We start from the raw sequence: 12,232 nt of genomic DNA, 5'->3' as shown, positions 1-12,232 counted from the left end.
TGACCCTCAGCAAAGGACACATTTTGACCATTTCACCATTTTGTCTGCCATGAATCCTGACAGGCAGCAAACACTTCAACCCACGCCCCGTGATGCTTAGTCAGAACAAAACCCACTTTTCTAAGGGTTGCTCCCAATGCTTCTATCAGAATGGGATGGATTGTAATGCCTCTCAAAGACTGAACAGCAGAGGGACACTTTAGGCTAGAATGAGGTCTCATTAGTAGAAGAGATCTTGAAGGAGAAGAGATTGGCAGCATTTAGTAACGCTCAGGAAGTCAGGAAAAAGAACAAGATTATCTGGAGCTGGAAGAGCAAATATTTTTCCTGAAAAGGCACCTGATTCTCCATATAAATATCTTGGGTGATCATTTACCCCAGAGGCTAAAAGTAGTGTAAAATCAGCACAGCAACATTATGCTGGCTTTGCACTAGTGCAAGCAACTTCACAGAGACTACCAAAATCCTATATCCATAAAAACTTTGTGGCATATGAGTAAAAAACTGGCCTTTAATAACAGGAAACTTTCCCTGGGAGGATGAATTCTGACAGAACTACAAACCCTTGGCACTCCTTGCATTCTCCTTGCAAAACAGCTGCACTTGCCACCCTTGGATATTGTTTCAGACAATCCAGAGCATTCATCCAAGATTACGGTAATCCCAAAGCACTAGCATTACTCTCCAGCAATTATTCATTGTTTCTCAAAAGTTCATTATCATAAAGCTTGAACACGATTTGCAACAAATGCTTTTGTCTTTCAGTTTCATCGTTACAAACTTCCCTAAATTAAAAGGCTTTATCTCAAGTGGTATTATCAGCCTGCAGAATTCAATATATTTTAATTATGAGGATGAGTGAGAGTTTAGCCTACCTAGATAGTGACAAAACGTTCTCTATTTAATTAACCACATCAAAAGGTTCATATTTAAATTCTCTTCAATGCAAAGATGAAACAAATGTTACAGCATAACTAGGCTATTCCTTATAAATTACATTATGCAGTGGTAAACACTGAGCTGCAGAAGGAAGAAAAACAGAGGGTTTGGGAAGTGTTTGGCAGCTGACTCTTGTAGCAAAGCAGATTTCCATGTCCTGCAGATGGCTAATGCAGCAGTGTTCATATGCTTCATACGGCACGGCAGCACCTGCTGTCCACGCAGAGATGGCAGCAGCACCATGTGATGGAAGCTTCCCAAGGCCCAGCACGCTCTGACTATGGCTTGTATCAGAAACACTCTGAACAGAAGGAGCCAGAGGTCCTCTCTCATTTACCTCCTCATGAGCCCACCCTCCTGCTAGTGTTTGTTGGCATCAGACTGGGATACAGGCAGTGGGTGTGCATCAAGGCCTGGCACAGCACACACTGGGTCTTAGTACAGTGATAACTTCCAGACCTTCCCTACTTTTATAGATCTCTTTATGACAAAGATACAGAGGTGCTGAGCTCCCAGACACAGTCCTGGATGCCTCTGACACAAGCACAGAGAGAAAAGGCACAAATAGACTTTTAAACTTTGAGAGTGCAAAATACACATGGTATGCGGGGGAAGGAAAAGAAGAAGCCTTAAAGGCTGGTGGCAACATCCAGTCCTGGAGATCCAGCAACCTGCAAGTCAAGCAAGACTCATTTCTCTGCTCACTGGCAAGAGCTCTTTCAGATCACAGAGTCATTTCTACTTGGTTGTATTCTAGGACTGTCACAAACCTGATTTCAACTGTTTTAAATGGCCTCAGAGCAAAGAGGTTTCCCATTGCCCTCCCATTCCATTCCCAGCAGCCCTCTTGTTAGAGGATAGAAATGAGCCCAGACACAGACTCCTTGTTTATCCCAGCCTGCAAAGGGCCCTGGTTTGTTCCTCTGTACAGCTCAGCCATCCTGACTCCAACCATTCCCTGCCTCTGCCTGCACCAAGCTCCTGCTGGAGGTTTCCCTTGCAGCCTCTGACTGCTGCTTATTTCCTGCTGAACTCTGCCTGCAGGGATCAGTGTGCAGCCTCTGACTGCAGCTTTTCCCCAGCCAGACTGTGACTGCAGGTTCCACCAACAGGCTCTGGCTGCACACCCACACTGACCTCACTGCAGGGATTCTCTCTCTCTCTCAAGATTCCTCCTCCATGATGATCCTCCCCTCAGCACCCAACCCACTCCCTTTTATCACTAACCTTTATTGGCTACAGCTGTGGCTCATCAGGTCCAGGCTGTGTTGGGTAATTAACACAGCTGTTAATTATCAGGGATGAGGTCACCTGGATTCCCTTCTCCTACAGTTTCCTAAAGTTTTTCACAGTGGTTTTTTTTTTCTTTTACTTATCTAAAGAATACACTTTCATCTTGCTGTGTTTTAAGAGCTCTATCAGGAAAGCAGAAAGTGGTAGCACTAAGTTGTCCAATCTCTTACATTCTTTTCTCTTTGCTTTCAACAAGCCAAACGATCCCAGCTCTGTTCCTAACCTGTGCAGGGGCTGCCTGAACAATCCCCAAGTGATTTAAAGGGTGCTAACTTCTGAACAGTAAAGCCAGGAAGGTGATCAACTGGAGAAAGAGCCTGACTTCAATATTCAACAGTGTCTCCTGGGAAATCAAGCCTCCAGAGCTTCCCATCATCATTCAGGACACTTGGAGAGCTATCCTCCAAAGTGTGCTCAGCAGACTGACTACTGAGAAAAAAAACCCCACAGTTACTAAAAATTAGTCCCCTTTATATTTCATCACGGCTCTTGTCACCATTTCTTGTGCTTATCTCCAAAGTTGTGCTTTGTACTGTCTCTTATACCTTCATGAATCTCTTTTATCAGCTCTCTTTTAAGGCAGTAAAAAGGAGTAAAATTATTTGAGTGCTTGTAGATTAGGATATTTCTTAACTCTGAACAGCCTCCTCTTTCATCTGTCATTGTCAACCTCCCCAAGATTAATAAGAAAAAGACATTTGTAAGAGAGAATCTGTTGAGAGCAGAGATGAGCTTGGTACAAAGGATACTAATTGTAACTTTTTTTTAGCTCTGCATTGATCCCAACAGCTGTAGATACTTAAAAATCTTTTCCTATAGTGTCCGCACAAAAAAAAAGAAAGGCATATCAAGAAAAAAAAAAAAAATCAGCCAAGCATCACTGTCAGCCTGAAGTGAGTTGGAGGATGGTTTCCTGACTCCTTCTGACCATGACAGAAGTTGGAGTTTCATCTTGCATGAGTCAGAGCAACGGGAAGGGAGAGGAAGAGACACCAAAAGGAGCCGGAGGGAAAGCAGCACAGGGGATGGTGTGTGTACAGATGGCACTGAGTGAGAAAGGACATTCCTGTCACTCGCTTTACAGGGTGGGGGACAGCGTTCAGCACCGGCAGCAAAACCTTAACATTGCTACATAATGACAGAGCACTCAGTGTGTATTCAGCCCTGGCTGTTTCTCTACAGGATTCCACTCCAGCTGTATGAGAGCCTGTGGAATCCGAGCTGTGGGTGAAGTACCTGCAGCTGCTGCAGCAACAGGAATGTATAGACAAGTATAGATACACCCACACTGCCAGCTAACTGGCACAGGAGCATTGGTTACGTTGAATTAATAGCAAAGGTTTCCTATTTTTCCAGAACTGACAGCCCCTTTTAAAAAGTGCCCATCTCTGCAATATTTGTTAGCCCACTGCTCTATCCTCTTGTATCCTCCTCACATGTATTTCACATGTCTGTCTCAGGGGATCAGGCCTTCTCCTTTCTCTTAAATGCACACACACAGCTGAAGACGTTGTCCTACTGGTCTTTTCCCAGCATCTCCTCACCTCTGAAGCATTTCAACAGCTCTGCACTAAATGATGTGGTCCCTGTCACATATAAGAATGATGGTTTCCTAACAGACCAGTGTTCATCAATGCTTTAAAAAGAAGACTTCAAAAAAGAAGGGCAGAATCCTGGCCATTCAGAATTTAAGAATGTCACTGTCACAATCTGGGCATTTATTTCATTTTCAACCCATAAGATGAGTGACAAAATAAAAGAACAAGAGAACACAGATGTCTTAAGATACTGCTTTTTTCTCTACCAGAGGCGAAAGCAGGGTGGGTGGATGTGAGATGACACCAGCTGTTAATGGGGTTTTTGCCACTGAAAAAAAAACCCCGTGCCGTTGCCTTTAGAGTGCTGCTTCATTAACCACCATTAGTCACCCATTTCACAACTGAATGGGTGAACAATTGATGCCTTTGGGCTCTTCTGGAGTTCTGCATGGTTTGGGGTTTGTTGTTGTTGTGCGTTTTTTTAATAGGTCTCTACTCAAAAAGTGCAAACCTCTCCCTGGGCACAGCAGGCAGGGTTGTGTTCATCACAAAAGATAGTACTGAAGAAATATCATGAAAAGAACACTTGGGATGGCAATTAGAAATAAAGTCTGGCTCAAAATTTGGTCTTGGCAGTTAACACCTACGGTTCAGAAAGTTCTTTGGTAACTAAAGGCATCACAGACTCTGCTAATACTTTTGCTGAGTATCAGTAACAGCTCTCATCAGATTTTATATCCTTCCTGATATGTTTCAGCATTAATTTAAAAAAAATCAAAGAGAAAACCTCTTCACCGTGATTCTCTCTCCACACTCAAAGCTTCGTGGGACTCAAGGGAACTTGGGAGCACACACAAGAAGCAGCCTAGGTTTGCTCATCTCATTCACACCACTCTAAGTGCACTATTTGCAGTGTAGATAGCTTCAAAAAGCGCTGCTAAGTGGTAGCCAGCTCCACCACCAGAGGCAGCAGCATTTCTTGGCAGGGCCTGCAGGTATTTAGGGATATCATAAGAGGTACCTAAGGCTGGCAGTGCCTTGGGTTTGGAATCTCAGGCAGGCTGAGTGTGGCTGGAAGAAAACATTCCACTTCAGCTTACTCCAGCAAGTATCAGAGAAGTTGTCCAGCTCTAAATACTCCCAGCTCCTGGGTGTGCTGTGCTCACGCTGCAGCACAGGCAAAGCAAGACACACACACGTGTTCCTTAGCTGGTACAGGTTTAGAGGAGGCACTGCATGTGCTGCAGGACACAGTGCTGTTGGCCACAGAGCTGCTGAAGTCTTCTGCCATGCAGACAGACAGACCCCACATGCTACAGTGGGGATCTGCTCCACAGACAGCAGCTGAGGGTGCTGCCAGAGCTGAAAAAGCAGCAGAGAAGGTGGGAATGAAAATGAAAGGGACATGTAACTGGGAGGGGGTAAAGCACTGCAACACTTCCACTTTATTTTCACAGGATTTGATTTTAATGCCCACAATCATGGCACAAAATGTTGGACAGCAACATGTGGAAGTTTTCGGGGAGTTCTCCCCTTTTGAAGCCCAAAACAAGGCTGAGAGTCTTTATGACACAGGGAGAGCCACCTGGATTCACAATACTGAATGAGAATGTAAAAAATAGTAATGATAATAGCCTGAAGGACTGAGCAGAACTTGGAAGCAATTCTAGGACACATGCATGCAGCCTTCTTCTGCCTTCAAATCTGCAGGCTGAAAAAGACCAAGCAAAAGCAAAATAAATGGAAAGATAGTTAGGTGGATGATCTGGAACCCTCTCTTTTGAGGAACCAGAAGCAGTAAGATTGCAGGCTGGAGAGAGTTCTATGCAGTGTTTCCACTGTCAGTCTGTCTGTAGTGGAAGAGACTCCTGGAGTCCAGTTTCCCAGAGGATTTGAGAGCTTCAGCAAAAAGCTTTGTCACCTGTCAATAGAAAAAAGAGGACTGAGCATTGCAAAGGCTGTGTGACAGAGCAGGCTCCACACTCCTGCTCTGTCACCCTGAAACTTCCTGGGGCAGGTCCAGTCCTTGAGTTCATCCAAATCCATGCCGATTTCAAGGTGACTGTGCAAAGGAGCTGACTCGAGCCCTCTGGAGCCTGTGTGTCCAGCTGCAGAAATGTAGATGTGCCCTTTGCAGGACAGCTCGGTCCCATGAGAGCCGCTGTTCCCAGCACAGCCCAAATGTAAAGAGAACTAGGGTTGTTTTCCTCTCTCAAGCTCAGAGATTAAAACTCTACAGTCAGTGAAAGGCATCAAGCAGGTATGGTAATAAATTTTGGATGGGGACCCTTGTTGTGCTTGTCAGAAGGTGTTTTGCTAGCAGGCAAAGGATTGTCTTCAATCCCCCACTCCTGCTAATCATGTCTGGCCATTATCCTGTGAACCTTCAGCTTGTCATTCTCCCTGCTCTCCACTCACTCCAATCACAGCAGAAGATTTTGAACAGCTGGACACCAGTTCAAGTCACTGGGTTCCATGTCAGTGTCCACCAGAATCAGTGAGAGTTTGGCTGCTGTGCTTGATGAGAACCAGATGTGGCTCTTTTGTGCCAGTCAAAGCCACTTGCAAAGGATGGGAAGGTCCTGCTGGCAGCAGGAGTCCCACTTTGCATCACCTAACATCTGTTCCCCATCAGTGTGTGAAAGGGGTTTGTCAGGAGCTACAAACCCATAATGACTGGCAACTGGGACTACAACAGGACAGCCAGCAGTTCCACTTAGATGGCACTTCTCAACTGGACTGCCACAAGAATCACACAAGAAAGCCCAGCTACATCCTGCTGTAAGGTCTAAGGACCATACCAGGATAATATTCCACTAAAACATGCTTCCCATGCACAATCTAAAGATGTTACGTGCAACCATGTGTGAGATGTTTGCTCTGAAGTGAAAATGAGGCAGCAACAATTTCAGCTGCACAGTGCAGGACTCAGGACTTCAGAATTTATATTCTTTTGTTTGGTTTGATTTGGTTTTGTTTTACTCAGAGCAACGTCATTTTGTATAGTAGCAAGAAGAAGATATATTTAAACCACTGTGTTGTCATGATTTTCAGATGCATTATTTGTCAGAGATAATGAGGGTCCAAACAGACTGGATCCTGTCATCACAAGGGCTTGGGAGCTCTGAAGGCTCCTATGTCTAAGAGGAGAAAGAAAAAGATGGAAGTACCTTGAAGTCAGTGAGCAGAGCAATCCCACTGTCAATGGCCATCCTCCGGATCACATAATTATCATGGACAAACCTGGTGTTGCTGTTGGGCAGGTTAATCACCAGATCTATTTTCCCATCCCTCACCAGCCTGAAGAGACAATGCACAAGACAGTATGACAGTGTGTCCTTCCTAATAAAAACCTCTGGTGAACAGCACAGGCAAGCAGCTAAACAATGCTGGAAAATGTCATTTGAGCTCAGTCTTTGCTCAAGAAACACGGGTTGAAGGGCTAAGGCACTAAGCTTTATTCAGGAGTTTGGACTTATTTCAGTTCTAGTCAGCAATGCAAAGCTATATTCAGCCTTGACACAGCTCAGCACAACTCTGTTAAAGGCATGGCTGACTGTCATTAAAAGGCTAAATATTCAAATTTCATGTATCCTTGAAGGAAAATATAACATGCAGCAATACATCTAAGCCATGCTAAACAGGACTGTTCAATGAGATGTTCATGAAGCTGAAACCTCCCTGCTGTGGCAGTTCCAGATAGAATCAGATAAACCAAAACTTTTTGACTGAATTCAAAGTCCCATTAAATCCCTACCATCGATCTCAACAGGAGCAGCAATTTTTCCCTTTCCTCTGCTGTCCTGGATTGTAAGGACAAATTTGCCAAGGTGGGTGGTTCTCTTACCTCCTGACTGAAGGGAGGCCCGGGCTCTGGCTCTCTTGTGATGGCCATGCCACAGGATTTGCTGGGATGTCATTAGCATTGAGCCAGGCTGAAGTTGCTTCTGTGGCATAAAGCTGTCCCAGAGAAAAAAGGGTTATTTACTGTATACTTCACAATACCTAAACTTGTCATTGAACTCATGTGGGCCTGACCTAACACATAGCCTTGTTGTCAGAGCTGATTTTGTGGGGCATTTTTCATAAAAAGGGTGGCTCTCCACAAAGAGAGACACACAGAGAACAGAAAAACCTTCCCAACTTTCTGTTATCGATGATTTCCTGATGGATGATAGTCAATGAATGGTAGTAGCACTTTCAGAAGCAGTGAAGTAACTCAGGAAAACCTAAATCCCTGTGACTTTCTACAGGGCTTAAGTTCAATCACTTGTATATTTTTTTGCCATGTTTATTTTCTTTTTATTGCCTAGTGCTAAGTTTTGAAAAGTAGGACTCTCACCAATCTTCTGTGGCTGTGTTGCTTTTCCATAGAGATTTGGATGCAAAATAATACAGAGGAGTTACCAAAGTGATGTAAACACTACAAAGTTCATGTATCTGCAGCTTGTATTGCTGAAAATGTAGCACTATACAGGTATACTCCATACAAAAGGCTTTTCCTTCCCTGTCTCCTGCCATACATGACATCCTATTGGCATTTTTGTTTCTTGGAAAAGCTGGGGGAGGGTAAAATGTCCATCTTGGCTGCAGGCTGATAGCAGAGCCAGGGTTGTTCTTGCCTTCACAACAGACCCATATGCTCAGTAAAACAATCATAAAAACTTTTAATTGGGTGGTACCTGCTGGCTTTACAGATCACTCAGCTAAAACTCCCTGGGATACACTGAAAACACCTTTTTTTCTTCCTATCTCCAAAGAGACTCCAACATTCCTGCAGCAGGCTGAGGACATTTGAAATTTTGAAAGCTCTCCAGCTTTAACTAAGTGGAACCACCTACCTTGAAGCCTTGCTCATGTAGTAGTTCTGCCACACTGAGGAACCTGGGGCGGAAGGACTTCTGAAAAAGGAAATTTTTTAGGTCCAGCACCAAAGGTAGGATTTGGAACAGTATGTTTTTGGGCAGCATGAAGCTCCTCCACACTGTGCTAAGAGGCAAATACACCAATCTGTGCTCTGTGTGTGCATGGACAGAAATGTCTGCTTTGTGCAGCACCATTCCCAGGACAACTGTCTGGATCCTGAAGCCCAAGTCACTCTGAGCTCAGACATATTTTGTTACACCAGAGTAAGCGTTCCCATACTAAGTCAGACTGCAACCACTAAAGATTTACTATTGTATATTAAATATCTGGGAACTGTCTTCTCAAATACACCAACTGGAGCCTCCTCGGTTCTTAATTAAATATATTTTCAATCATTGCTCTAACATTTGCTTTCTCTCCTGGCAGATAACACTTATGGACAGGCTTTGGCCTGCCTTTGAATGCTCTGCACATTGACACAAACAGGAGCTTGTGCATGTGTGAGTTCATTTCTAAGTCCTTAGGCATATGGAAATGGAGTCAGGAGACTGGGATGCCATAGTCCCATGAGGACCTGACTTACAGCACCTTTGAAAGACTGTGTTGTAATGCATATCCAGATTCAACATCCTTTAGAAAGGTAAGACAACCTCCTGTAGACACCTGAAACTTGAACAAGCTGTTTTAGAGTAACAAGCGAGAGAAACTATCACCCTAAGAGTCTTTGGGATGTTGAAGGTACAGCAATGCAAATATCACATGCAACACATGCCCTTCTCACTGCCAAGGCAAGCCAAACCTTGCTTTTAACCTTAGCCTGGTCTGGGCTTACGCACATTTGCAAGTAAGATTATTACAAGCTCCCTTGTTCCTGCTGGCGCTACTGATAGCTTAACCTTTATGGATGAGAGAGCAATATCCTGAAGGGCCAACAATCTCCTAGGAAGAAAAGGACTAAACAGGGTTGTTTTTTTCCTGAGCACTCATTCTGAAAGCCATCTCGTTTTGTACATTAGCTGGAAAACATAAATATACAATGTGACAGGGTTGGCAGCTTCCCAGTCAGAGGGAATGGTTCTGCCTTCTGGTCAGGGGTGTTGGCTTTCACAATAGTATTATAAACTTCTACCAAACATGTACTGAACACTTGTGACACATAAAACAGCCTCTCCACAAAAAGAAATTACAGCTGTCAGCTTGCATTGGAGCAGCCTCAGATTTACAAGCTGGCTGAAATAACCTGTGTAAAAAACCATAAGTTACTAAAGGTGAAAAGTACAAGCAGATTTACTTAGTGGAAGGTATTTATTGTAGGAGAATTGAATTTTTTTTTCCTTTATCTGAAAAGTTCCATTTCTTATAACCCCTCATGTTTTCCAGCAAGCCTTGTTATTGGTAAAGGGCTACATCCTTAGTCTGTTCCATACAGCTACATCAGTTCTCACTGAGATCCAGCCCAAAATGAAGCCAACCCATCTCCTGTGATAATCCTGAATTCTGTATCCAAATGCACAGTGGAGGATGCAAAAACTCTGCTATGTAAGGAACCAAGGCAGAAGGTTACCTTCAAACAACAGTCTTGGAGTGCCAGGATTTGAAAATAAAATACTCTGTCAATGCTTTCTGCATCTAGTGGTCACCAGCATAAAGGCAAGACAGATGAAGGTAAGGCACTCCATCCCAGAGATATCATTGAATAGCCCAATCAGGAAAGAAAAAACCTAGCCTTTCAACTCCTTTTGCATAAGTATAAATTATTTAATGGCCGATTTCAGCATCACACTTCTCTCCTGCTTGTGGGAAGAGGTAGGTTATCAGCTCACATAAGAGATTCACTTGTCTAACACAGAAGTCATACCCCACCTACCATGGGAGAGCACCAGAGCTCTCAGATCCTGGGGATCACTGACCTGTGCAGTGTCACTGAGTGCCCACAGCTGGGGACAGCCCAGCAGGCTCACAATCCCCAACCTGCCTTGTGCTGTCCCTCGATGTACAGGAGCTCTCACCTGCCTGACCTCGGGGGTGAGAACTTGGTTATCCACAGCTCAGCCTGGTGTCAGGAGGATTCCCTCTGGACCTGCACGCCAGTCTGGAAGCTCCCACAAGGTGGGTTCATTGCTGGCCATACTGGGCTCAGTTTGGACCACAGATCACAGCAGTACCATTTGACTTTCCATTTGGAAAACAACCCAGAAACACTTGCAAGGAAACATATTTCCCTCTCCACTTCTGTTAACTATATCCATTTGACTTTTACCTTCAAGAAGGCAGTGTCCTTTACCTCAACATGATTAATAGCAAAGGTATAAATGTGCAGCATACCAAATCACTGAAATATGAGCCTAGGTGCTTTGGAGAGAAGCAGAATTCAAGACCATTTTGCTTCTTATTTCTTTCTCTCTGCAATAGATAAGAATCCAATCCAAAAATCACAGCAAGGAGCTAGTCATGAAGCAATGAAGCCTTCAAAATTGGGGTGTGCTTTGAGTTCAAATCCACTGCAGGTGAATCACAGCACCTTCCTCAGAGACAACCAAGGGGGACTCCTGACAACGATCAGCCCCCAGAGCACCAGAACAGGTTGCAGACATCATCCTGTCATTTGGAAACACTCAGTGATGGTCAAGAGAGGGTATGTGCTGTCTGTCTTTCTGAGACTGTTTCCCTGTGAGGATACCCCAGTTTTATCTGTATGAGGCAGGTGGGTTCATGTTTGTGATTGAAATGAGAATGGTTTTGTTTTCTGAACGTGTTCACAGCCTGCCTGATGCCTCATTCCTTGTGCCTCTTTCTGCAGTGAGGGGCTCCCCTTTTTTCCAGCCAAATACTCAAAGACCACCTACAATCTACATGTAAGTGAAGGTCAACATTTCAACCTTCCCTTCTCACAGGGCTTCATTTCCCTCCTGCTTCAAAGCAGACCATTGAAAAGTACAGAGGTGACAATCTCCAGACTGGGCAGGGGACAATTCTGGTTCTCAGAATCAACTTTACACCTCTTGATTTGGAGTTTAATTGTAGGAGAAATATGCTGAGATGCAGAGAGATCTTTAAGTGGTTGATCTGTCGGTTTTAAGTTTCTTTTGCAAGAAAATAAACCATAAACCACTAATTAAAAGGATAGAATCTTATTACTTTTAAAAGGTTTGTGGAGTTGAGCTTTTGGCTTTATCTTTTCTTTTTCCCTTCTTTTTTTTCTTAACACCTTTGTACAAAGAACATCTGTCTCAGTTTAACAGCCACTGACACAGAACTTACATAAATGCTTTCTATAGCTAAAATTACTTTTTTTCTGCCCATTCCCCTTTAGCTGTCATCCAGAAAATACACTTTAATTTAAAACACTGGTCTCTCTCCTTTTTTCTCCTCTTGGCTTTGCTTTTCTCCTTTTTAAAATGCTGTTTTAAGATATGCAGTATATACAGTATATATACAGTACCAGAGCTTCCTTCATACTAAACTTTTAAACTTTATCTAGGTAGCAAGCAATTTTTCTGCTAATTAGAGGTAACTTAGAGCAGCTTCTTCCATCCCAGATGTGTGTATATATATTGATATTTAAGGACTCAGTGGTAATCCTTGTTAGCAGAAGT

General features: G+C 43.7%; 1 protein-coding gene across 1 annotated transcript in view; it reads right to left on the bottom strand.

The window, feature by feature from the left end:
* Window positions 1–5,230: 5,230 nt before the first annotated feature.
* Window positions 5,231–12,232, bottom strand: part of CPS1 (carbamoyl-phosphate synthase 1) — a 90,628-nt gene continuing 83,626 nt past the window's right edge. The window contains exons 35-38 of the mRNA XM_066322425.1: window positions 8,612–8,671; window positions 7,618–7,730; window positions 6,941–7,070; window positions 5,231–5,691 (exon numbers count right to left, since the gene is read on the bottom strand). Of these exons, the coding sequence (XP_066178522.1) occupies window positions 5,593–5,691; window positions 6,941–7,070; window positions 7,618–7,730; window positions 8,612–8,671 (402 nt within the window). The 3' untranslated portion in view covers window positions 5,231–5,592. The remainder of the gene's footprint in view (window positions 5,692–6,940; window positions 7,071–7,617; window positions 7,731–8,611; window positions 8,672–12,232) is intronic.

Source organism: Sylvia atricapilla, chromosome 7, assembly GCF_009819655.1.
Source record: "Sylvia atricapilla isolate bSylAtr1 chromosome 7, bSylAtr1.pri, whole genome shotgun sequence".
In the NCBI taxonomy this organism is placed as follows: Eukaryota; Metazoa; Chordata; class Aves; order Passeriformes; family Sylviidae; genus Sylvia; species Sylvia atricapilla.
Note: the sequence above shows the minus strand (reverse complement) of the source record. Positions and strands in the feature narration are given on the sequence as shown.